This window comes from Platichthys flesus, chromosome 16 (genome assembly GCF_949316205.1).
Source record: "Platichthys flesus chromosome 16, fPlaFle2.1, whole genome shotgun sequence".
Classification (NCBI taxonomy): Eukaryota; Metazoa; Chordata; class Actinopteri; order Pleuronectiformes; family Pleuronectidae; genus Platichthys; species Platichthys flesus.
In genome coordinates, this window is record NC_084960.1 from 2,207,824 (window position 1) to 2,234,978 (window position 27,155).

At 46.8% G+C, this 27,155-nt stretch overlaps 1 protein-coding gene across 1 annotated transcript in view; it reads left to right on the forward strand.

Annotated features, from left to right (window-relative positions):
* Nucleotides 1–27,155, forward strand: part of LOC133970539 (microtubule-associated serine/threonine-protein kinase 1-like) — a 32,898-nt gene that overhangs the window by 1,647 nt on the left and 4,096 nt on the right. The window contains exons 2-23 of the mRNA XM_062407402.1: nt 5,139–5,167; nt 13,742–13,836; nt 14,727–14,802; nt 15,522–15,594; nt 16,644–16,804; nt 17,387–17,462; nt 18,153–18,362; nt 19,170–19,271; nt 20,988–21,120; nt 21,204–21,271; nt 21,679–21,755; nt 21,855–22,063; nt 22,526–22,664; nt 22,773–22,905; nt 24,148–24,313; nt 24,427–24,528; nt 24,763–24,885; nt 25,417–25,526; nt 25,619–25,779; nt 25,872–26,131; nt 26,233–26,415; nt 26,497–26,726. Coding sequence (XP_062263386.1) covers nt 5,139–5,167; nt 13,742–13,836; nt 14,727–14,802; nt 15,522–15,594; nt 16,644–16,804; nt 17,387–17,462; nt 18,153–18,362; nt 19,170–19,271; nt 20,988–21,120; nt 21,204–21,271; nt 21,679–21,755; nt 21,855–22,063; nt 22,526–22,664; nt 22,773–22,905; nt 24,148–24,313; nt 24,427–24,528; nt 24,763–24,885; nt 25,417–25,526; nt 25,619–25,779; nt 25,872–26,131; nt 26,233–26,415; nt 26,497–26,726 — 2,916 coding nt within the window. The remainder of the gene's footprint in view (nt 1–5,138; nt 5,168–13,741; nt 13,837–14,726; nt 14,803–15,521; nt 15,595–16,643; nt 16,805–17,386; nt 17,463–18,152; nt 18,363–19,169; nt 19,272–20,987; nt 21,121–21,203; nt 21,272–21,678; nt 21,756–21,854; nt 22,064–22,525; nt 22,665–22,772; nt 22,906–24,147; nt 24,314–24,426; nt 24,529–24,762; nt 24,886–25,416; nt 25,527–25,618; nt 25,780–25,871; nt 26,132–26,232; nt 26,416–26,496; nt 26,727–27,155) is intronic.

Genomic DNA, 27,155 nt, shown 5'->3' on the forward strand with positions numbered 1-27,155 from the left:
GGCTCTGATCTACTGAGATGACGTGTTCCAGAGACTGTTCATCCATTATGAAGCAGCCTGCTTAACCACGGGTCTTACACCCCCCCCCCCCCCCCCCCCCCCCCCTCCATCTTTGTGTGATTCAGTCAAGTGAACTGAGCAGAGATGAGCAGCCTGCAGGCCGGGTGGAGTGCCGCCTCCTGTGGGCCTGTGTGCACGTCACTGGGTGTACGATTTGTTTTCTACCACAGAAGAAGAAGAGGAGCGCTCTGAGGAACAGTGACACCCCCCCCGTTATGAAGAGGGAGGTGTGGGTGGAGGGTGAGGGGGAGTGGAGGAGGGATCAGTGTGGAGGTGTGTGGATGGTTCCATGTGTCATCCTCCACCGGCGTCGGCTCACGGCCCGGTGATGTACGACAGGAGCTGAGAGAGCATCCATCACAGAGTCCCTCTCACAAAAGCCTTTCATAGAAACACGCAGTCCAGGTGAACGATTTAGTATCGTGTGTGTGTCTGTGTGTGTCTGTCTGTGTGTGAGAGAGAGAGTAGTTAAAAAAGGTGTTAAGCTTAATTACATGGAGTTTCCCCCATATGTGTGTGTTTCCTCAAATTGTGTGTTGATGGGTGATTGGCTGTGCTCGTCTGTCCCGTGGGACTCATTGCAACCGTCACTCTCTCTGTCACACACACACACACACACAATCATTCTCCCAGCACCATATGGTGACACAGCCCCCCCCCCCCCCTGCAGTTGGGGTCAGGGGGTCACACCCATGATGCATTGCTTCAACATGACTAACGTGAAGTGAACATCTTTGTGGGTCTTTGTGGGTCTTTGTGGGTCGGTGACACTGCAGCGCTCCATTTGGCTCCAGGACAGTTTGTCCCGTTAGCACAGAGCAGCAGCAAATATTTAGAAATAGCTCTTTTTATCAGCACTGCATTAAAAACTATACGACATTAGATTTAAAGTTAAGATATTTAGATTGTGTTTCCAGGCAGCGTCTTGTTCTGAGTATTCAGAACACTGGAGTCTGTGTAAACGTGGTCTTTGTTCTCAGAGGCCTGAAGATCAGGACATCAGGAGTAAAGCATGTTGTGGCTGAACGATAAATGAAAAGCACCAGACCCTCATCTCATGGTCATGAGTCCCCCCCCCATCAGCCCCCTGCCTCCCCTCTCCCTTCAGATGATGACTGGTCCTCTCTCTCTCTCTTGTTCGCGGCTCGTCCACAGAATGATTGGACGGCTCGGCCTCATCCACACGGGGAAGATTCCGTTTCATTACCGCAGCGGCAGTTTGATTCCTTTAGTGGAGGCAGATGAGAGCAGAGGGCAAATCTCATGAGGTCGTCTCCCGGCAGGAACACGTGAACCCACTGGCCTCTCGAGTCTCTGCTGTGGTTTGACTCCGGCATCAAACCTTTACCGTGCAGCGTCCCAGACATGTCGTGGTACCAACCTAGAGACAGAAGGTCTTATTTTTTAAACAGTTAAACATCTGGACACGAGAAACAAGCATCATGCCAATAATCAAAACCTGCCTGTCATCTTTGAATCAGTGGTTGGTTATTTCTAAGGTTTCTCCAGCGTTTATTCATTGGTGTGAAACAAACGATTTACTGGTTCCATAAATGTCTTTCTGTCTGTCTGTGTACATTTTATTCTTATGGGCGCCTCTCATGAGACTGAAGGACACCTTACATGTACAAATAATACAAATAAATACAGATACACAACAATAAAAACAGACCAAACATGAATAGAAACAATATTCAACAACAGACTGTAAATACTTAAATAACATAGACAATGGTATCAACACACACGTTTACAGACTCTGCACTAAGTAATTTGGAAACCAGATGTTTTGACCTCAAACCCCCGCAATGGTCAACACAGCATTGCATTCTGGGATCAACGAGTACCAACCTCAGCTCCCCCCCCGATCAGCCGCAGCCAGACCTGGATTAAAAAGCGCAGCCGTCAGTGAGGGGGAGCAGATATCATGAGATTCAGTGGAGTTGTGTTGTTTTCCTCTCTGTGTTTGTCGGGCCTGTTTGTGACGGAGCCTCCCATCAGCTCTCCGTCACCCTCCACCACCGCCAGTGAACCCGGTGACACGTCGGCACACACAGTTCTGTTTCTTCTTCTCTCTGAACAATGCGACGTGTTGACGGTGGAGACGCAGCCGAGCGACCCCGGCGTTCTGACACACTAATTAAACCACAGGAGAATTAAAGTCGGCTTCAGATTGTGTCACAGGACTCGGAGCGTGGCACCCGATGTCCTTAATGAAATCTGCTTGTTTTCTGCTGTGTGGAGACGATGGGAGTGTGAGTCACAGACTGGTTTGCTCTCGTTCTGGTCCGATGACCACAGACAAACTGGGACATGAGTTGTCTCTTTCTCACCGTCTTCCAAATGAAAGTGGAATCGAGGATTAGCAGAGAAACGCCGGCAGATGTTATGCGACAGTGTCAGACTAGGAAAATGTAGTAATGGAATTTCTGCTCGGTTAATAAAGGCCATGACATTTGAGGATTTGGGAAATGAGCCGCCGTATGAAAGGGATTTAATCGAGTCTGTTGATCCACTTTCTGTATTTCAGGCTGTTCTTGGTTTCATTGTCTCTGTTTATTCTTCCAGCTACAAAGAACCACCAGCTTCTCCATTTATCAAGTTTGAATTAATGTTACATGACACCCGACTCATTTTGAAAATGTCCACAGACGTGATGTGCTTCTAGATTCTATATTTTAAATTCAAAAGGGGCCATTACAGGAGAGTACTACCCCCCCAGTTCAAATGAACATTTAATTGTGAATGCAAAGCGACAGCCCTGCAGCCACACACAGACGACTGCACTTTGTTCAATCTGCCAACCGCTTCTTTTTATTGTCCGGACATGTCTGAACTACAAAGGGCCCGACAGAGGGACATCAGACAGATCTGGGTTCAGACAGGAAGAGCTTTAGTCTGCTCTAGTATTCTGCGTACTTGTTATTCTGCCGTTTTATGCTCTTTGTTTATTGCCCAGCACTTAGCAGTGCTGCACTAATGCAAGGATCATATTTTTTAACGAGTAAATAGTCTTTTATTTATGTGTTTACATGCTAACGCTGGCTAATTAGCTCCAAACACAAACTGCAGCTGAACCCGATGAGAGTGTCTCTGGTGTTGGACACAGAACAATGTTGATGGTGCTGCTTAAACAGATAATTGGATCACTAACGTTAAGACAATTCATCCTGAGGTGGACGTGAATCGTTGGAAAGACAAAGACCTAACTTCATGGTAATTTGCCAGTTGTAGAGAGACTGGGTGCAATGGAAAATGTAATATTAATGAATAGAATCTGAATCTATTGGAGGATCTCCAGCTGTTTCCTCACTCGGACATTCAAGCGCTCACATGCTGCCTCTCATGAGAATGTCAGGAGATTATCCGGAGTTCAGGTCAGTCGATACAGAGGCTCTATCCCCAGTCTGCACGTGTTTGGACTGTGGGAGGAAGCTGGTGTATCTACAGAAAAAAACAAAGAGAACACGGGGAGAACATGCAAACTCCACACAGAAGCTGGGATTGAATCTGAAACCTTCTTACAACTTGTTTTCTTCACGGGAAAGATGGGGGAGTAATATGAAGACAGTCTTATTTAACACCCAGTTCTACGTGGTTGTGTTTGGAGTGAACAGCTTCTCTGGATCTTCGCTGTCAGATCTTGTCGGGGGTGTATTTGTACAGTTAAACCTCCTCCTCGCGGAGGGAGGCCTCCTCTTGTAAGTCATCTCCTCCTCTGCTCTGACAGCTCAGGGTCAATTAGCCTGATCAATGAAGGACAAAGTGAAGGGGGGGGGATCAATGGGTTGAATATTCAGTCGTCCTTGTTAAGAGGGATTTGTCTCCGTGAACACGTAAACCCTCAGGACCTGGAGTCAAGGCGCTCTGCAGCTTGTAAATGGCCAGATTATTATTTTTCCTGGTGTGCTGAGTGTTTCCTGCTCCACCCGGTGTCGTGGCAGCTTGAGAACACTTCGCCGCCGCGTTGGAGGTTTGTTCTCGTGTTCCCAGCCTCATCGAGCCGCAGTGTGATGCCTCGTTTGTTCTTCAGCAGAGATCAGTAGTGGCTGGTGCACACAACACACACAGACACACACAGAAACACACACACACACACACGATGCTGAAGGCCAGAAGACCGCAGGCTCAAGGATAAGGCCTCCTCCCTCTCTCCTCCCACCCTCTGCTCCACCCTTGTTTACACCCCCCCACTCTCGCTCTATCTCGGCATGCAGGGTTTGTAAACAGCCCGACTGTGCTGGCATGAGATCAGGCTCCGGCTCACACTGTTTCCATTCTGCAGCTGGTTCAGCCCAGCGTCCCAGTGAGAGGGAGAGAGATTCGTTTTGGCTCGAATCACGTCGCACGTCGACCGGCTTGAAAACAAACATCGATGCAAATATGTGCTGTGGGTGCAGGCGGAGATAACCAGGATTTATTCAGGTCAGATTAACTATCACTGGTGCAGAGTCCGTTCCCAACCTGCTTATTTGGAATGGGCGGTTTCCTCCGGCTGTGGTTAAGCTGGTCGCAGCTTTTCTTTGTGAAACTGGAAAAACTGAATTGCAGAAATTGAGCCACAGATTCTGCTGCTGAACCACGAACCCTGAAACTGAACCAGAGCTGCTCAGGAGTTCGATGAAGCTCCACACAGGTCGCAGAGCTTTGTCCAAACCAACATATAACTTCCTTAGGCCTTTAACAATACACACCGATAAGATGAAGGGTTCTCTGGGCCACCTACAGACAGACAGAGGGACAGACAGAGGGACAGACAGACAGAGGGACAGACAGAATCCTGTAATTACAGCAGCTTTTCTGAATCACCACCTTCTCCAGATCCCCAGAGGCCTCTCAAAGCCCCAGTAGGTGAGCTGTATAACTGAGTAACACTCACTTAGCACCACCCGGCTCAGCTGCTGCTGTCGTGGTGCTACATGTCAATCTGTCTGTTTCACATGAGGAATTTTCAGGATCATTTTTCCTTCACTGGAAAATCTTTGTCTCGTTTTTTTCTTCATGGCTGTGATGTGAACGATTGTGTTTTTCTGTACCTGATCTCTTTTCTTTTGTTTTCTTTGTCTTTCTTCCAGAAGGATTTGCCTCTGCCTCGCAAGAACAGCAGGTGGGTGTTACCTTTATTCATCCCTCCCTCTTTCCGTCTCCCTCCCTCCCTCCCTCCCTCCCTCCCTCCCTCTTCTCCCTTCCTCCCTCCCTCCCTCCTCTGGGGAGAGTCTTGGTTCCTCCATGAAGAAAAACAATGACTGAAGATCTGTGCTTATGGTCATTCGTCAACATCATCAGACCGGCAGGATCTGGGATGAACGTGGTTTGGAGGTTGTGTTTGAAGCTCAGAGGCTGATTGAGTGTGTTCGAGTGTGTGTGTTGGTGTGTGTGTGTTCTTGTGTGTGTGTGTGATGCTCGTGTGAAGTAGGAGGAGCTGGGAGCTCTGGATGCTGTCCATGGTGCTGAAAGCCATTCTGTCCTCTCCCGTGTCTCATTTCATTTTTCTTTATCTCCTCCTCCTCCTCCTCTCTTCCTCTTGCTCAGTTATTAATCCTGTTTCTGTTACAGTCTCGATTCCACCCCCCGACCTTTCAGCTCCCCTCCTCCGATCCCTCTTCTCTCTCTCTCTCTCGCTCCCTCGTACACACTTTGGTCGTCGGGTCATAAGGCGTTAAAGCAATGTGGACGATTTATAGATTAGGATCCTGAATAAAAACACATGATTCATTCACAAAATAGGATAATTTTTATAGATTCAGCTACTCAACAGTATGGTCAACACAGCGGAACATTAAGCATTTACCTCAGAGCCAGATATATACCACAGGAGGTGGTGGAGACCAAACCTTAGATAAAAGAAGGTTGATTTATCTATAGTTAAAACCATCAGAGGATCAAAAACATGACTAATATTGCTCCGTGAAAATCACATGAAGGTAAATATTTTCACATTGGTGGATATTGATAATTGTTATGTGTTGTACCTCCTCACTGGGCTCGTACATTACACAACCAAAGCATTGACACGTATTTCATAGCGATAAGAAACATACTGTGATGATTATTGATATTGTTTTTATTGCCTGGCTCTGATCTGAGTATCGCTCTATCACTACGTAGTGTTTAGAAGAAATGAACTTGAGGAGTGTATTAAAAAAGAGGGCGTCCTCCTCAAGTGCTTAATCTCTTTGCACAGTAGTAAGTGTAAATATTTGTGTGTGTGCATATGTGTGTGTGCGTTTCATCACAGCCCACTACCCCCCCCCCCCCCATCGCCCTGCCCCGTCCATCTTCTCCGCTGCCTCCTCATCCTGAGTCATCGTGTGTAATCAAACGTGAAATGAAACAGCGAAGCGTCTCTGTTTGTGTTTCCATCTCGCTGCTATTTCTCTCTCTCTCACCGCCGCGTCCTAACTTTACCATCAGGCCCCGCCCGCTCTGCCTCCTCAGCATCACATCCCGTCTCCCTCCTGCAGGACGCTATCGGCCCAGCATCCATTATGGATGAGCCCGGTGGAGCCGGCTTCACGTTCAATCTGCTTTTCACCAGTAAACAATCAGATTGTGTGTGTTTTCATTTTCTTCCCGTCTGTGATTCCATTCAGAATCTGTGTCATTGTTATACATCAGCTCCCAGGAGTGGTGTTGTGTCTTTCTGCTGAGATGAGGTCTCCTCCCTTTACTCTCTCGCTCTCGCTCTCTCTCTCTGCTGTGAAGGTTCTGGTTCTTTCTGTTGACACACAATGGCATCAGAGGACAACACAACATTTAGCATGAATAAATCAAGGCATTATACACCCTGGAAAATTACCCACAATCCCACAATTCCCCCTTTATGTTATTCCTCGTTAAAAAAACAAAACCACCCCACCTTCGTCCTTCTCTCTTTCTGTCTTTCTCTCTCTCTCCCTCTCCTTCTCTCTCTCTCCCTCCTTCCCTCCCTCCTTCTCTCTCTCTCTCTCTCTCTCTCCTTCTCTCTCTCTCTCTCTCTCTCTCTCCCTCTCTCTCTCTCCCTCCCTCTCTCTCGTTCGTTCTCGGCCACACTCGCCCAGAAGCACATCTCAAGGTTGTGCAGACCGAGCCACTGAACACGTTGCATTGCGATGTCATCCTCTGAGCGACCTGCTGCTTCCTGACTCCCTCACGTCTCCTCTGCTGCTGCTGCTTGTTTCTCAGAGCGACGCCTCGATACTCAAACTAGCAGAATGTTCCGACGCACAAAAAGTAAGAGAGAGAGAGGCAGGGCGAGACCGTTCGGCCTGGGGGGGGGGGGGGGGGGGGGGGGGGGGGGGGGGGGGGGGGGGGGGGGACTGTTCAGTCCAGAGCTCCGGCCCTGATGGTTCCCGTCCTCTAACTCTTCAACCTCAAACTATCATTAAATCAAATTCTATCTTCGTCTAATTACATTCCCATCAGCCTCAGCTGTACTCAGGGGTTGATGCTAATTGGCCGACATTAACATGCTAATATGCTAAGATAATGAAAGGAAATGCTAATCATCACACCTGCTGAGCATTAGCGCTGTGGCATTGCTTTACTATGAATATGTTAGCAAGTCGACATTAGCATTTAGCTCAAAGCATTCTGAGAATTATTCACATCGTTTCCATTAATTATCGAAACTGTGCAACCCTGCCAAATTACAATATTCTAATTATGATTTGCCAAAGTACAAAGGATGAATGAACCAAATTTTGTAATTTTATGTAAATATATCAGAGAAATAGACTCATTAACAGAATGTTTGAAATGGAAGTTCTGAATAAAAACCTTGAGATTGAGGTTTATATCTCATTAATAACTGTATCTGTGACCCAGGTTCTGTTTTTGAGTTTTTGTAAAGGCGACTCATCATGTTGCCATTTAGCCGAGCTGCAGGTTTTACTGATTCACCTTCCGATCAACCTCTGATTACATGAGTCGAAGATGAGTCACACAACGAGAGATGGAGTTTTCTGATTCACCGACACGGAGAGATGTTTTTCTGAAGTTGGATTTTTTCGTCTGGTGTTATTTGAAGTTTTATCTCCCTGAAGTTTCCTCGTGCAACTGAAGCTGCTGCTTTCAGACATGAGCTGAACCGAGTGGGAGAATGTCTGAACGGACTTTCTCTGGAGTTTCAAGAAGAATACTCATATCTCAGGATGAAACAAAGCTTTGCGGTAGTCCTTTAAAATCCCTTCCACCTGTATGATCAGTATTTTCCTTTGTGTGTGTTTAACCGATGCTTTCAGTCACTCTCATGTCAGGAGTCTGTAAATTTGATCTGGCATTAAAGCACCCGGGGCTTCCTGTTCGGCGGCGGCAGTAGTGACTTCCCGCTGAGTCTCGCTGAGTGACTTCATTGTCCCCCCCGCTGATCGGGGATTAAACCGGAGACTCTGGCTGTGGCCCACATGAGGCCCACAGGCGAACAGATGGAGATACTGCAGAGGTTTCACCTTTTTTAATGCTCACTCCCCTCCTGCAGCGGTGCTCACACCCAGGAGGAACAGTTAAAAAAGATCTGGGGCAAACAACAGGTCACCTGGTTGGGCGAGCGGCCCATGTACGGGGGTTTGAGTCCCTGCCTTCCCTTGCTCTCTCTCTCTCTCTCTCCCTACCACACCTAAATCTGTCCTATCGAATAACAATGCTCAGAGAATAACTTTAAGAAATGTATTCAGTGCACGGAGAGTTCCCTACAGTGGCTGGAAAAGTTTATTCCTCCGCCGCGACGACAACGAGGTCACGAAGCAAAGTCACAGCCAGGAACGAGCGAAGGGGAAAAAGTGATTTAGGCGACGGAGGAGGAGGACGAGGCGGGGGAGGTTGCGCAAGAGGTGAAAAGAGGAGAGGCTGAGATGGAGCGCCGGGCCCTGGGGTGATCTCTGTGTCGGCTCCTCCATTAGGGACCGGCTCGCTAAGGTTACGTGAGCAAGACACGCAAACCAGCTCCGAGTGCCTCTCTCTCTCTCACTCCTTCTCTTCTCTTTCATTTGTCCTCCTTTGTTCTCCTTTCATTCGTCCGTCTGTGTTCCTCTGCACGTCAGGGTGGATGAAGAAAAGATAGGACCCATTGTTTAAAAACGTGTTTTGATGATGAATCTGTAACGTGCGTCAGATGTCGCATCAAAATCAAAGTGGAAACACGTTTAGGGAATTTCGTTAATTGGTTGGAAGCTCCGACTCAGCTGCTCTGTGCTGCGGGGCAAACAGACACACACACACACACACACACACACACATACACACACACCTTCTCTGTAACTAAATAAGCCATTACACTTCACTAACCCAGTTACGTGGCAAACCACGGAAGGTCAGAAAGAGGATGAGGCCCCTGAATCAAAGTCTTAGCTTCTAAAAGCCGCAGCTTCTCTCAGGAGGGTTTGATACACACACACACACACACACACACACACACACACACACACACACACACACACACACACACACACACACAGGTGCTACATCCACCATTAGCTGCAGATTTCAGTAAAGGTCTCCGTCCTGTTAGAGTAATGGGACTCTCGTTCTCTGTGATTCTCTTACAGGAAAGCACGTGTGAGGACACAGACTTCCCGACGGCACTAGATCCACCTTGACAGATATAGCTGCAGTCAGCTGTTGTGTAGTTCCCTCAGACCGAGACTTTACATTTCAGACTATTACGGGAAGAAAGAAACAACGAGAAAATGGAGTTCCATCGGGGCCGAGGGGCTTTGAAGGGATGTCAGGGATGTTTGAGACCCTAGAGAAAAGAGGAAACGGTGACTTTTCTCCTCATCTGTGTTTCCGGCCACGTTTTGGCGTTAACCACATGTGTCCAGTGGAATCGGGTGCAGATCTGACGGAGCTAAGTGAGGACAGTGTCCCGCCTCGGGCCCTCGACACGACCGTTTAGCTTCTGTCCGCCCCTCTTACCGCTGCTCTGACCCAGTAGACACGATGGTTAGGGTTAGAGACTTATGGGAATAGGAATCAATAACCTGTTTATTTACTGTTACCCTCGCTGTTCACGGTGTAAAAGCTGAAATGACTGTTTCACTAATCACTTCAGCAAATGACGGATTTCCACTTAATTCAGTGGAGGGAAGAACCCCTTAATTATGGTGCAGCTCCAGGAAGTTTTTATGATTTTATATACTTATTTCTCAGAGGTTAATTGATGCATCTTGATTTTTAAAAGAATCTTGCATATTTAGTGAACTTGTATTTAGGGGTTTGTGCCATCGGGTGCAGCTTCAATGGGACTTTTGGGGAAGTCTCATTTCAGTGGTGATTAAAAAGAGTCGTAACAGCAGATATCAATCTCCTCTCCTTTCCTCTGTGTAGGTTTGTTTTCATTAAAAAACATTTTGAGTTGCTTCACGTCCCTATTACCCACTTTTGTCAAATCTACTTTCCTTTTATCCGATACCACGTGTCTGTTTGACATTGTTCAACCGTCCGGCTTCATAAATTGTTTCCTTCCTCTTCTCTCTGATTCCCTATCTCACTCGCCCCCCCCCCCCCCCCCCCCCCCCCCCCCCTCCCCATCAGTGACAGGAGTGTTTCCTGTAATGAGCGGTTCTTCTCTCTGGTCCCTGGTCGCTGTTATCAGACGCCTCCCTGCTGCAGGCTGCGTAGCAACGAGGCCTCATGTGACCACACGTCTTCCACTCCTCACATTGTTGTGGAGGCCGACTTCCAGTCTTTGTCTCTGGAATCGTGTCCCAGTCTTTATAAAACTTCACAACAGTGAAACAAAAGAGCTGCTCTCCAAGAAAACTAAGATATCGACTATTTGATAGTTCTCTGCCCCCCATCCCCTTTCCTCCTCCTTCACCCCTTCCCTGATTTCTCCCACTCGTCTCTTCCACCAACACACCAGTGATTTACTCAGCGCTCCCTTTTCTCCGGTCACCTCTCCCCAGGCCTCAGAGGTAAACAAACTTCTCGCCAGCTTCTTTCTCTCCGCCTTTGTTCTCTTTGAAGTGCTCTCTTTCTTCTTCTCTCTCTCCGCTGCACCAATCTCTCCTCCACTCCCGCCTCTCCATCCACTTCCATTTGACTTTGTGTATCACTGCTGCATTCGTGCAGGTCTCGTATGAGCGGGTGCTTTGGTTCGATCAATATTAACGGTCCCCCTGCTGTTAGGTAGAGAGCGAGGAACATACAGAGGATGAAGGCTCCTGTTTGTCTGGCTTTGTTAGAGCCATGATTTCCCCCCTCGGTGTCATCTGCTCCCAGAGAACAATACTTCCCCATGTACTCCTAATGTGTGTGCACGTGTGTGTGTGTGTGTAAGTGTGTGTGTGTGTGTTTGTGTGTGAGGAACAAACTGGGTCATGTTTGCGTTGCTCATGTGTCGGTGATGAGCACCACTGGGAGGCTTTCAACCTGCATCTCTAATTCTAGTTGTTCTCCCCCAGTATATTTCCATTCAGTTTGCAGTCAGCCCATTCACTTTACTCCCTCTCACTTCCAGCTCACACCTCTCTCTCTGTCTCTCTCTCTCTCTCTCTCTCTCTCTCTCTGTCTCTCTCTCTCTCTCTCTCTCTCTCTCATCTCACCATCCTGCCCTATACGCAAATATTTGATTTTGCCATTTTACGTCACTATAGTGGAGATACACAAGTTTTACAAAATCAGCTTCCCTAATCTCCATCTCTTTTCTCCAACCACCACAGCCAGTACAGCCCAGTGCACCCCCCCCCCCCCACACACACACACACTCCTCTATTGATATTTTCTGACCATCTCGTAAGAAACTGGCCTCTGGCTTTCCCCCTGAAATCTGAACTGTGGATGTGGAAAGTAAAAACATGTCAGCTTGTGTCTACATGGTAACATACAGCAGTGTGTGTGTGTGTGTGTGTGTGTGTGTGTGTGTGTGTGTGTGTGTGTGTGTGTGTGTGTGTGTGTGTGTGTGTGTGTGTGTGTGTGTGTGTGTGTGTGTGTGTGTGTGTGTGTGTGTGTGTGTGTGTGTGTGTGTGTGTGTGTGTGTGTGTGTGTGTGTGCACGCAGTCAACCTCCATTGATTTCCTGCAGCACAGGGAATCCATTAAAGGTCCTTCTGCTTGTTTTTCATGAGTTTTACTCTGTCTTTCCCTTTACTAAGAGGAAACACACACACACACACACACACACACACACACACACACACACACACACACTCACACACTCATTGTACTTCAACTGCAGACACTCATTGTTGAACCTCTTATCCTGATCGTTGTCAACACCAAGAAGTTAGGAGCTACCAGAATATACTCACTCCTTGCATATGTACAAGTACACACAAGTAAAACACAAGTACACACACACTGAGTGATATCAGAGTTGTGTGTGTGTCACACTGAGATTATTGCAGCCTCGGAGAAACAGGTTCACAGCTATAGAACAATGTCCGGATGTAATTGATCCAATTAAGAAACTGTGATCGGGCATGATAGCAGTTAGTGGAGCTGCATGTGAAATGCCCCCCCCCCCCCCCCCCCCCCCGCCGCATTGGCATTTGAGATCAATATCCATAAGTCCTGTTATAGATCTGATTGATCAGGGCGTCCTGCGACCCGTTAACATAATGAAATCATATAATTGGAAAGAACATACAGGATTTCCCAGAGTGTCACAGTGCTGTTGAATTAAAGATGGCCGGTGCCCATCTCTATCCCTGAGTAGAGCTGCAGTGTGTTCTGTTTTTAAATCGTCAAGACATTGTGATGTGGGTCAAGGAAGAACCCACAATGTTTTGTTACTTTCTTTAAGTATCATGTATTTCCCAAACTAACGCCTGGATTTCGGGGGGAGCTGCTGTAGATGAGGACTGTGAGGTGTGAGCTCTCCTGAGTGAGGTTCTGTTCAGGTTTGTGTAATTGTGAAATCCCTGGACGATCATTCATTACTTCAATCAGCGGAGACATCATTCATATCCAAATGTGTTATTTAATAAGCGCTCGAGGTGTTATCGTCTTCACGTGTCGATCCGATGTCAGTCTTCTCACGTCTCTACACGGCCTGTGAATGTGTGTGTGGTGGAGGTGGTGGTGGGGGGGGGGACCAACCACTGTCTTCATCTGACCGCGGACACGATGGTGTTTCTGTGTGCGTTTGTTCTCTCCTCTCTGTTTTCTATTTGCATTTATTCATGCCCCTCACGTCGCCTCGGCAAACAAGAGCACCCTGTGCCGTGCATGTTTCAAAAGCCTTTGATAAAAACAGGCTGCAGAGCGAGTGTTCAAACAGAATCAGTGTGAATATATGAAGGTTGTTTAGCCCGCGGCCTGACGGTGAGGATGTGGTACAGTTACACATGTGGACTGACTCACACCGGGGCTGTGACGCCTGTAAAGTACCTTGCACACAATTAAGCTGGTTTCCCTGCGTTACGTTTATTTTGTGCAAACACAGTCGATTCTCTCACTCCTCTAATCTTCCTCCTTTCTTCTTCGGCTTGTTGCCGCTAATCTCTCCAACTTCCCCACTCTCTCATCGTGTACCGCCCCCCCCCCCCCCCCCCACCCACCACCTCTTATCTGGGCCGAGGGGAAGCAGACATGGATGAATGACGGAGGAAATTGAATCCTCTTTATCGCGGTGGTGATCCCACAGCGAGCCACTCGTTTGCTCGCTTCGCCTGCACATATAGATTTGCACCCTCACATAATAATCTCTCTCTCTCTCTCTCTCTCTCTCTCTCTCTCTCTCTCTCTCACTCTCTCTGCAGTTGTCGTGCAAGCAACAGGAAAAGCCTGATCCTGACCACCACCTCTCCCACGCTGCCTCGCCCTCACTCCCCGCTGCCGCTCCCTGGACACCTCGGTACGTACAGTCACGCATCACGTCAGCTTGAGCTTCTTCAGAAAGGTTCATGAGTTCTTGGGGTTGTCCGTCCGTCTGTTTGTGACATTGTGAACACGATAACTCAAGAACATCTTCACGAAATATCTTCAAATTGAGTTCAAATCTTCACTTGGACTCAAAGATGAACTGATTTGATTTTGGTGGTTGAAGGTCATCTCATGTTCTTGTGAAGGTGATGTATCAGGAACACCCTTTGGAAATTGTATTACATGTGACACAATCACTTGTGGATCACTGAAGTCAAAGGTTGCTGTCACCTCAAAAAACTGTATCTTTGCCTTTTGACCCTAATGTCTTATGAGTCCAAACATGACAGACGTATTGGATTCAACTCACGGATTAATTGATCAGAGTGTGGTGGTCAAAGGTCAAACGTCAAGGTCACGGTGGCCTCTTGAACATCATATCTTAAGTTGGCCTTTAGAGGATTTCTTCAAATTTTGGCCAGTTCTCACTTGGACTCACAGATGAGCTGATTCGATTTAGTCAAAGGTCAAAGGTCAGGTTTTGTTTTAAGCTAAAACGACTTGACTAAGGTGCTCGTCGCTTGTATTGATTCATCTTTGAAATGTCCGTCAATCAAATCTCAGTCCATCAATCAAAACCCCGACATTAACGTCCACAGAACAGGACACAGGCTACAGAACGTTCACCGATCAAAAATCAATGTCAGGTCTTTATGGTCTGGAAAAACCATCTAAATCTATTTCACACAATTTCCCCCCCTCAGGCCTGATAATTGTGAAAAGGGGGTTTTAGTTAAATAACAAAGCTTGATTTTGTGTTGTCTCATGTTCCTGTCCGGTGTTTGTGTGTCTCTCACTGTGTTTCTCTGGTGGCCCTCACAGGAAGCAGCCCCCTGGACAGCCCACGGAACTTCTCTCCCAGCAACCCGGCTCACTTCTCGTTCGCCTCCTCCAGAAGGTCGCTGCCTTTAAATCACCACATGTACTGAGCGGGTTTACTCCTGAGTGTGTTTACGACCCGGTTCCTGTCTGATCTGATCTCAAGATCTGTTTATATCAGAGAGCGGCCCCATCCACACTTCTACGTTTTCATTTAAAACACATAAAGCTCTTCATGAGTTCTGAAACGCTGCTGGAAACAAATGATTTGGTCTTTTTGTTCACGACTCATGCTCCTTTCACCTTCAGGAAGAAAGACACGGACATTATCCTCGACTTCCAGTGTAGAACACAACATGGAGAATCAATTACAAGCGTTTCTGACCCTGTTGTTCAGTTTAATTCTGCATTTAACTTTTTAAAAATGGCTGCTTTGCTCTTTCTGCAACTAACAAAACAACAAAAATGCTTCCTGTTGACACCCACACGTGCCACACAGTGTACCTTGTGCACGTTGTGAGGAGAGCATTGTGTGTGTGTGTGTGTGTGTGTGTTTCTGTTGGAGCTCTCACACGTCCTGGCGAGCGAGGAGCCTCTTGTAGCACTCAAATTGATTTATTTACTCGTGTCTGGGTTTTATCTTATAGTCACACTTACTATCTCACTATAGTACTACTATCTCTTCTTCTGTATGCAATCTAGCTGATGCTGCATTGTAATCATGATATTGTGTTCATGGCAGAGTCTGATTGTCGCATTGGGCTTTTGAATGATGTAACGTTTGTGTTTCCTCTGCAGAGCGGACGGACGCCGATGGTCTTTGGCATCTCTGCCGTCTTCTGGATATGGCACCAACACTCCCAGCTCAACGGTAAATCACTTCACTCCCAGTCTAGTTTCTTTACATCAGCAGTTTCCCAAAGGAGAAAATATCCAATGAAAGAAATATCTGCAGTTGAGTGCAATATTCTCACAGTGCCGACCCTCAGTTTCACCTCAGCATCATTCGTTAGCAGCCTTCCCATCAGATTTAAGTTCTACACGTTAACTGCAGCAGGTTGTCACTTCCTATTGTTTCCTGGATGGAGGAGTAGATGGATGGAGGGATGGAGGGATGGAGGGAGAGAGGGAGGGAGGAGGGGAAAGTGATGAGTGCCAGGACAGTGGGATGAGAGGATCATTAGAGACGAGAAGCTGGAATTAGATGAAGCACATTCTGCTCCGGTGTAATTCAACACATCCTTAATTTAGCACGATGCTATGATTAGAGGCAAAGAGATGTTTTATTGAACTAAACGAAGATTATTCTGAACAGAAAAGTTTCCTGCTCACAAATTCACTACACAACTCAAAGAAACAACGTCAAACAAAACGCTGAGCGACAGCTTCTGGGTAATAAAAGACAGAATCTCTTTAAAACCTCATCTACTCAGCATCGGGGTGAGTTGTGATGAGATAAAGAAAGTGCTCCTCTCCGCTGAACTCCTTCAGTTTGCTCTGGAGACACTGAGGTGCTGAAGGAAGGAGGAGAACGATGGAGGAGGTTCGTCTGAGTCACAGATTCACGGATCTGAAGCTGAACTGAAACCAGTTCATTAACGTCTGGGCTCCTCCAGGACCAGCAGCTGTAACAGTGGTGATACTGGAGTAATTGAGCTTTCAGAGCATGAAGAGCTGAACTTATTATCAGCTTGATGAAGATTAATTAGGATAATGTGAGTTATGCTTCATTAACTTTCTGGCACTTTCTCTTTTTTCTCCTTCCAACTCCTCCACCCACTCTCTATTATTCTCCTCTTCCTCGCCTGCCAACTCGTTCCTTCCTCTCCCCCGTCGCCCTAATCCTCTCCACACCCTCGTCTGCTTCCTGTTCCTCCTCCGCCCTCCCCTCATCCCCCTCTTCCTCCTCTGTCGCTGCAGTCCTCCAGCTCGTCGCAGGAGCGGCTGCACCAGCTGCCCTCCCAGCCCACCATGGACGAGCTGCACTTCTTGTCCAAGCACTTTGGCAGCACCGAGAGCATCACGGACGACGACGGGGGCCGCTGCTCCCCCCACATGCGGCTGCGCTCCCGCAGTCTCAGGTCAGCAGCAGCCGAACCCATGAGATCAAACACTGTTCTCTTTTCTAAAGGACACTTTGGCAGCAGATTTACGGGGGTGACCCCTGGTTGATGTGGTTTTTGCTGTTATACAACCTCTTGTTTTATTTTCCTGTTGTGAGCTACATACAGAGAATGAGCTTTTTTAAACAGAAAGAAAGCAAAATGTTGAAATAATCCAAGCAGCTGATTTTAGCTATAATACATCTAAGATAAATGAATCAAACCTTTACAGACAACCATTCAAGAAAGTTAGGATATTTAAAATGCATACCATCAACCCTAAAAATGTACTAAACAAAATAGAATAAGATATCATCTTCCTCTATAACTATACTTCTATAGAGATTCAGTAATGTTGGTTACACAGACTGTAGGTAACGAATATAGAAGCCAAAACAAATGAGGCTGGCTCCAGTAGAGGCCCCACCACCTTCATGTTAATGTTTGGGACATGGACCAAACTAAAAAGTCAGAGAACACATGAAATACATTTTACTAAACATGTTTTGGTTTGTTCTTATCACACGACAGTTTCCCATCATGATCTGTTTTTCCCTGCAGCCCCGGACGCTCGTCCTCCTGCTACGACAACGAGATAGTCATGATGAACCATGTGTACAAAGAGCGCTTTCCAAAGGTAACACACACACACACACACACACACACACACTGACACAGTTTTTATGGAATATGATGTTTATCATACAACAAATCCTTAAGCCTCCAAAGCATAAATCTGATCATTCAATCCTTCCTATCTGCGACTAATCCCATTAATTCAGAGCTAAAATATTAGAAAACAAAAGTTTAAATGTTATGATTGAATGTGTTCAGATTGAATGTGTATGAATGTTTAATATCATTCACCCAAACCCAGTTAGAGAGGAGCCATGGAGGCTGTTTGTCAGGCAGAACATTACGTTTCTCCACAATGCTCCTGAAAGCTGCCACGGCTGAACGGAGGAATAAGAACGACTTTCACTCCTTTGCCTCATTCTTCTCCCCGGCGCTGTCTCGTGGGCTGAGGGAGTTTTTTTAAAGGAAACAGTCTGAAAGCTTCCTCAGTGAGAGAAATCAAGCCTTAGGAAACTGTTAACGTTTGGAGTTCACTCGAGGTAGAAGCTCCTTCGGTTTGTCCTCACATTGAAGCCGCTGTGAATTAGCAGCGTCAGCCTGTCTGAGCCACAGATGAAATTACTTCCTGACGTTTTTTAGTCACGTATCTCCAGCTCCTCTAAAGAAATTCAATCCCTTCTTCTAGACGTGATCTCTGTCATTTCCTCTTCTAAAATATCCCCCCCCCCCCCCCCCCCCTGTCGTCCACCAGGCCACAGCTCAGATGGAGGGGAGGCTGGCCGAGTTCATCCACGCTTTCTCCCCCGAGAGCGTCCTGCCGCTCGCTGACGGGGTCCTCAGCTTCATCCACCACCAGATCGCCGAGCTGTCCAGAGACTGCCTGACCAAAGCGCGCGAGGGCCTCATCACCTCCGTCTACTTCTTTGAGCTGCAGCAGAACCTGGAGAAGCTCCTGAATGACGTGAGTGTAGAAGATGTCACGTCAGCATGAGTTCAAGTCCTACCGATAACAGACTTCACTTTACCTTCTCAGCTAAATTTCTTGGTATGTTAAAGGAAAACTGAATACTGCATTATGTTATTATACAAAGGGATGTACCTTCATCGATACAGGTCATTTAAAATTGAATCAGCAGCACAAGGGGAAAAAGAAAGTAAGAAATAAGAATAAAAACAGATTCTAGAGTAAATTTGATAACACTTTAAAACTGTCTACAACATAAATGGAAGTACTATATACAATAGAATCAGAAACACTATATAGAATAAAATATAGAATTTAAGCGGTCGGAGCTGTGGCGTCATGCCTTCTGATTGGCTGACGGAGCCCTCGAGCGCTCCGGAGTCGCCTCAGCTCAGCGGAGAGGCGATGAGAGCGATGATGGCTTTTAGTTCCCCCATCATCCTCTTCTCCGTCACTGTCCATTAACTCCCCCCCCCCCTCCACAGTCTGTGTGTGTGGACGTGAGCTGCAGCTGTGGAAGTTTCTGTCAAGTCTTAAATCCCGATGCCTCTACTGAGAGATGAGATTGGAGCTAATTGAGCTCATGATTTAGAGGAGTTGATAACAGGCATCAGGGATTTTCATCAGCAGCTCAGTGTTGACGGTTTGATTAAATCACAGTGATCAGTGGGATCGAGTCGTTCATGATCAGAAACTCTCTCTTTACAGCTTAGAACACTTTGAACACAGTGAAATGTTATCGTGTATTCATGTACTTTATTAGAATTCTCTCTCTCTCTCTCTCTCTCTCCCTCTCTCTCTCAGGCCTTTGAGCGTTCAGAGAGCACCGAGGTCGCCTTCGTCACAGAGCTGGTGAAGAAACTCCTCATCATCATCTCCCGACCGGCCCGACTTCTGGAGTGTCTGGTAAGATAACACACAAGTTTCTCAATTGAAGAAGTTAGAAAACGTTGTGCTCATCCTACCTAGTTTATCTGCCATGAAGATTTTATAGTCAGTATTTTGATATTAATGAAGCAGAATTTGCTTTATCACTGTTCACGAGTGATGTTTATATATCAGTTTGAATGATTTCAATACATGTCGTCTATTTTAGACGTCTCAATCTTCAGACCCAGTTTCGCAACTTTTCAAAATAAAAGATCTGTAATTTTGCCTGGAATAAAGCATCACAGAACAAATTTCTGAACAGGAAGTGACTCTATGAACTGGAATTGGAGAATTGGAGATAAACCGTCCACTTACAGAAAAACAAATATCTCCCAGTTGATGTTCCTATTGCTCCTCAAAACAAATCCATTCTTCTTGATACAAACTTGAGCTCAGTCACTTCCTTATGAGCCTTTAAGCACCGCGTTGTATTACACAGCCGGAGCAGAAAGTCCCAACAAGCAAACACTGATCTATAGGAGTTGATCCAGGTTTGTCTGGGTGGCGAACATATTTGCATTTAGATTAAAATTGGCCGTGCCGCACTGATACCAGACGGCAGCCCCCTAATGCTCGGCTGCCACCCAGCCTGACTCACTCACACTGTAGCCGTGGTGTCACTTAAAGCTGGAGGATGCCAGCGTGTGTGTTTGTGTTTGTGTGTAACCCAGTGTGACTGTGTTTCATAACCCGCTATCAATCTTGTGTCCGCCGAGATGAGTCATGCCACCCTGACGTGGGCTTTGATTAGAGATGACAGCTGAGACGGAGACGTGGAGAATCGATTCAGCGACTCAGTCCCTCCCTCGTCCTCTGCACATCGCTGCGGTTGGATTATGTTCGGGATCCATTGCATGATTTTGGCCTCGTTAGTGATTCAGCTTGTCTTGGCAGCGTGGAGATGCATTAGAGACACGATGACTGACGTGTTGAAACAGACGTTATAACAGCAGAGGGATCTGAATGAGAGGCTTCAGGTCTGATTGGATTAAGTTAAGTGGGTGTCGTTAAGCATCTTATGAGGAGCTGAAGAAGCTTGTTCACTTCCACGTCCTCCTCCTCCTTCACCCGTGTTGAATCAGGAGGAAGAGGAGGAAGAGGAGGAGGATCAAGTGTAACTGTTGGCGCTGAAGAGCCTTTAGCCTGAGTTTCTGGTACTTTCCAATTCCTTCTAGACCCCAAGACGTTCACTTCCTGTCCCCATCTGTGGTACTTCCTGCTTCCATCAACTGTGCCTTATTATCCCCATCTTATAAGCAAGTTTTTAAAACACGTCTCAGGAGTGAACATGAGTATGAGTGAATGATAAAGGAAACGAGTAAATTCATGTTAAAATGTTGTAATGTGTTTTATTTTGCTGTTGATGGAATAGTTCAGTGCGCAGCGAGACTGGGAAACTAAGTAAAACTAAGTGAGAGAGGTGATTATTGTGGAAACCAGTGGAAACCAGTGGAAACCATGAATCACAGACCATGAAGTGAAGTTAACTGAACAGCACAAACTGCAGTGACGCTGAATCCTGGAGCCGCTCCAGAGGCAGTGAATCATGACTCAGCTCCTGGAGGCCGACACGGAGCCTTTTAAATCAATCAGCCCCCCCCCCGTTCTAAGTCAATGTTGATGGAGGAACTCAACAAACGAATTGCTGCTTGGCGACATCATCGGTTCAAGTCTCGATGCTCTGGTTTCCAGGAGTTCAACCCGGAGGAGTTCTACCACCTGCTGGAGGCGGCGGAGGACCACGCCAAGGAGGGTCACCTGATGAAGACGGACATTCCTCGATACATCATCTGCCAGCTGGGGCTGACCAGAGACCCCATCGAAGGTGAGCAGGACTCAGAGGTTTATAAAGTGTTAAGATGTTAATTGAGCTTTCTTTAATTCGATCTGTCATGTGTCTGTCTCCAGAGATGGTAAACCTCGATAGCTACGACAGCGAGGGACCAGCAACGCCCGAGACAGACGACTCAACGGAGGTGAGACTGGTTATTCCTCCGAGTGATCACGTTTTTAAAGCTCTCCGTCCTTTTCCACGTTCATCCATTAACTTCCTGCCTCCTGCAGAATGAGAGCATCAGCTCCGGCCGGCCAGGCTCTGCTTCATCTGCTAATGACTTGGCTACAAGCTGTATCCACTTTATTCAGCTCGTTTATGCTGAGACACAAAAAGAGAACAGGATATCTCCTCTAACATTAGCAGCTTCTTGGTTATAACATCTGCAACTGAGGTTATATATTTTCACCCATGTCCATTTATTTGTTTGTTTAACATTGAAGGGTCTGTGTCGTAGTCACCGTTTCATTTGTTGCAGCTTGAAATGAAAGAGATTGTGTTGACGCCTGTTAAGAGATGATCGTCATAATTAAGATGTTTGATGCTCAGGGAAAGATCAGACCAGTGAAACCACCAGAAGAAGCCGACTTCCAGAGCATCAAGCTGATCAGTAACGGAGCGTACGGGTGAGTCCTCTTCTCTCTGCGCACAAGGCTCCCATCAATGATTAACTCAGGCATGAGATTTGTTAAAGTTAAGTCTGTGTGTGTGTGTGTGTGTGTCAGCGCTGTGTACCTGGTGCGTCACCTGGAGACGCGGCAGCGCTTCGCCATGAAGAAGATCAACAAGCAGAACCTGATCCTGAGGAACCAGATCCAGCAGGCCTTCGTGGAGAGGGACATCCTCACCTTCGCAGAGAATCCCTTCGTGGTCTCCATGTTCTGCTCGTTCGAAACCCGCCGACACCTCTGCATGGTCATGGAGTACGTGGAAGGTGAGTGTGTGTGTGTGTGTGTGTGTGTGTGTGTGGGGGGCAGGTTGTTCTGTCTTCTACGTGTATGGCTTCTTTTTGTTTTTACGTCAGTCAAGTGTTAGAAGACATCATCAATCCTCCTGAGGATCTCACATGGACATTATCCAGGGTTTTTATAAAGAACTTCTGGAGACATTTACGTTCTCCCATACGACCCCCCTGGATAAAGTCTGGAGATTATCTGGAGTTCAGTGCAGGTCTGAGAGCAGCTATAGTCAGATAAAGAACTTCGAATATTACAGAGAAACCCAACAGTCGAGTTATTGAAGGACATCTTTTGTGTCAGATGTCCTTGAACAGAACTGCGGTTGTGCACGTCACCTTCCGTCCTAATGGAAATGAGAATGTTCTAGAACAAGAGGAACCCAGGAGACGTTCATGTTAATCGCTGGTGACTAATGGAATCACTGGTTGTGCTGTCAGGAGGAGACTGTGCCACTCTGCTGAAGAACATCGGAGCTCTGCCCGTGGAGATGGCGCGCATGTACTTTGCAGAAACCGTCCTCGCGCTGGAGTACTTGCACAACTATGGCATCGTGCACCGGGACCTCAAGCCTGACAAGTAAGAAGATGGGAGTTCAAGTAGTTTTACTTTGAAACCTAATCACTTTACACTGGATTCACTGTGTATAAATCTTGTGTCGCTCAGTGTGTACGTTTGTGTCCCCAGTCTCTTGATCACCTCCATGGGACACATCAAGCTGACGGACTTCGGCCTGTCCAAGATGGGACTGATGAGTCTCACCACCAACTTGTATGAAGGACACATAGAGAAGGATACCCGGGAGTTCCTGGATAAACAGGTATCACGAAGACTGAGCATGAAAATAATAGGATTTGAAAAGGAACTGTGAGGTTTTATGCCCCTTAAAAAAAAAAGGGAGAAGTAACCACACAAGGTTTAGCTTGTGTTTCCACAACTGGAGCTTTTAAGAACAAAAATTCAGCATAATGCACAACACAGCATTTAACAACACGTTTTATTCATGACAGAAAATCGTAACATATTAAATACATAAAGGAATCTACCAACTTACCTGAAAGACGGGGACCAATGACCACAGTAGCTCTACTCAAATAATGCAAAATACTGCAAGTTCCCTCAGGTCTGTGGTGGGAGAACAATCTATTTTGCCTTCAAAATAAGAGCATGATGTGACTTACAGATTATTTCTACTTTGTGATGATAAAACAAGTGTTAGATGATGAGGGTTTTAATAGTTTAACCCTTTTTTAACCATATGAATGTTATTTACTATAAAACTATTACTTATGAACATGGAATAAACAAGTAGGAAAACCTACGAGGAGTCAGAATCAAATTTTACTCACATTTATTGAGGTCATTAGAATCTACCTTCACGTTTAATAAAACCTGGTGTTGTGTTATTCTAAATTAGGATAAATTATTATAATATTTATACTGTAGATTGCGTCTTTTTGGCAGAATTCCAGTGATGCACCAAGCCTAGAACCCCCGTGTCATTGTGTGCCAGTCGCATCTGAAGCTTTAATCGTTAACAGTTGGCAGAACAAAGGCACCGGGCCTTCCACTCTTATTAGAATCACTTCCCTTGTAGCTTCGTCTTGTATCCTCGGGCCTTTCATTCACTGGTCCTGCTTTGAATCTCAGCCTCATTGTTTCTTGTGGTTTTTGCATCATGATGCTCCAGGAGTCTATTTGCATTCAGTGCACGTGCACATTAAAAAACGCTCACCGGGGGCTTTCATCTTCTCTGGGCGTCTGTGACGTTGATCCACTTGGCTCGGTCTGAAGAGCACATGCTTCCTACACGCGTGTTCCTCTCACTCACTGTCTCCTGCTCAGCGCCTACTTTAAACTCATCACTTTATTACTCTAAAAATAGGTTTATAATAATCTTGAGTGATTTCATCAACAACAGAATTTGAAATTGAATTATCCGTGGAGTTTGTATGTTCTCCCTGAGTCTGCGCAGGTTGTCTCCAGGTTCTGGACTGGGTCGTATGTAATTCATATAAAATAGAACTAACTAACTCCTAACCCCAATCTGTTATTTGTTCAGGTGTGTGGAACCCCCGAGTACATCGCCCCTGAGGTTATTCTGCGTCAGGGCTATGGGAAGCCGGTGGACTGGTGGGCTATGGGCATCATCCTGTACGAGTTCCTGGTGGGCATGGTGCCGTTCTTTGGAGACACCACAGAGGAGCTGTTTGGACAAGTCATCACAGGTGAGATACGTCCCAGCTGCACCAGTACGTTCAGCTGGAATCCATTCAACACAGGATAAAGAAATAAACCACACTGCAGTTCTAATTGACTTCTTCTGCTCTCTGTCTTGTAGACGATATCGTTTGGCCTGAGGGGGACGAGGCCCTCCCGCTCGACGCCCAGCACCTGATCTCCTCGCTCCTGCAGACGAATCCACTGGTTCGACTGGGAACAGGTGAGTCACATGCTGTTACCTGCAGTCAGTAAACTCCCACACTCCTTCATCAATATTACGTATTAAATCTGTTTATTTATCTAAATCTGGAATGCGGTATAACTCTAACTTCTGACTCGTGGGTATTTCTGTCCTGGCTGTCGGTACCTTCACTTTCTCTCAGGCTGCAGAACTCACCCGTCTGCCTTTGTCTCTCCTCCTCTTCATCCCCCCCCCCCCTCCTCTTCACTGCAGGAGGCACGTTTGAAGTGAAGCAGCACTCGTTCTTCACCGAGGTGGACTGGAACAGCCTGCTCAGACAGAAGGCCGAGTTCATCCCTCACCTGGAGTCCGAGGAAGACACCAGTTATTTTGACAGTAAGTTCTCCCAGAAATGAAGTACAGATATTTTGTTACTGGGCTGAAGTAGATTGTTCAGGTGTCTGGACTTTACTTTGTTTTAACACAAATATCTGAACCTCCTACTCCTCTCCTTTGATTTACAGAGTTGAAGTTGTTGGAAATAACCTTTAGGGGAACTTTTTACTTTCTTACTTTGAGTTCAATTCACACCCTGTACTTTTATACCTTTACTTGTGTAAAAAGGGTGAATCAGTACTTTTATTTGAGTCATTTGGAACACAAGTATATGTGGACTCTTGCCGTCTCTGCAGAACACACATCATTTTAGGTTCTCTCCAGTGTTACCATGAAAACCACAGTAGCTGCAGAAGGGTCATTATGTGCATTTTTAGACTCGAGCACCAGCAGGGGGCCGATCTGAGTTTGCAGCTTTTCAGCCCAAGCTCTCAAACCCAGTGATTCACGTCTATGGGCCAGAGTCGGTATCCAGTGTGTGTTCGGGTGAGATCATCAGAGATAAAGATAACGAGCCTGTTCCCTCCTCAGCTCGCTCTGAGCGCTACCACCACGTCCAGTCCTACGACGAGGACGACACCAACGACGATGAGCCCGTGGAGATCCACCGCTTCTCCTCCTGCTCCCCCCGCTTCAGCAAGGTCAGACCCGACACCTCTCATGTCTTCATAGTGATGTTTGAGTTATTCTAAAGAAGAATAAAGTGTGACTGACTGGTTGTGTGGGCGTGAAGGTGTACAGCAGCATGGAGCATCTGTCCCAGCTGGAGCACAAACCTCATGGAGTGACTCTACGGGAGCACAAGGTCCCCAGGGAGGAGCGGATGGCCAAGAGAGAAAGTCTGGGCAGCGTCACGCTCCGGGACAAGAGCTGGAGGACTGGATCACCTGAGATGTGAGTGCAGGCTGCAGCCCAATCCTCTTTGTAAAGGATGTGCACAGGGCTTGTTTGGTTCTAATCTTTTTTTTTTTGTCTTGTTCCTCCAGGAAGCGTTTGTCCTGCTCTGAATCCTCTTTCACGGAGAGCGACTCCAGTCCCCCGTCCGGGACACGGAGACGTTTCTCTGCCCTCATGGATGCCCACCGCTTGCCCTCCCCTCTGGAACTGGACTCAGAGCTGCTGGCCTCCTGCAGGCAGTCCGCAGTGAAGGCGAGGGGAACTTCCCTGGAAGGAGCCATGGGGACCATCTCCTCTCAAGGCGATCTGAGAGCCTTCCTGAAAGACGGCAACGGGCTCACAGCTGGAGGTAGGAGGGGACGAGGCAGCGCAGCGTCTCTCAAACATCTGATCTCTGACCCCAAACTGAAACGTTCTTGAGACCTGCTGATGCATCGTTGTCTCTTCCAGGCGGAGCTGCTGTTCTGGGGCTTCCGGACGCACCGGGGCCCCGGGGGGCCGCCACCGACCTGGTGCTGCGGAGAGTTCGCCACCACCAGCTCTCGGCCGAGGGAGATAAACGTAACTCACTGCCAGGAACCAAAGTGATCAAGTCTGCCTCTGCCACGGCTCTGTCTGTCATCATCCCTGCAGGTGAGGATGTTTTACTGTAAAACCGTAAAAACCCTTTTTAACACACTGTCATCTAACTTAACTCCGCCCCTCCGCCCACAGTGGAGCAGCACGTTGCCTCCCCTCTGGCGAGCCCCATGTCTCCTCGCTCCCTCTCGTCCAACCCCTCGTCCCGGGACTCCTCTCCCAGCAGAGACTACTCTCCGATGGTCAACGTCCAACATTCCCCCATCACCATCCATCGCTCGGGGAAGAAGTACGGCTTCACGCTCCGAGCCATCCGAGTGTACATGGGAGACAGTGACGTCTACAGCGTGCATCACATGGTCTGGGTGAGGGAGCCGAGTTTATGTAACAATGTTTTATATACATATTTATATTTTCATATAATCATCAATGGAGCTGAAAAGGCTTTGGATCAAATTGTAAATATATCAAACGTGTGAAGGAGCAAAAACAAAGTATTTACCAGATATAAAATTCAATTTTCAGTCAAGATGTTTACAGAAAGACACATTCGACCAAATATAGATTTGATCTATTAATCAGATTCAGAAAAACTTTATTGATACCAGGGGGGAATTGGGTTTTATTATAGTCGCTCCAGCAATAAACAGAGACAATATCAATTCATAGAAATATAAAATATAGGTAAGAAGTATAGATTTAAGACATATTAAATATAGTAAAATATAATAACATATAAATAAGCTGAATAACAAAACATGTAAAAATACAGTATATACCATAATAAATGTGTG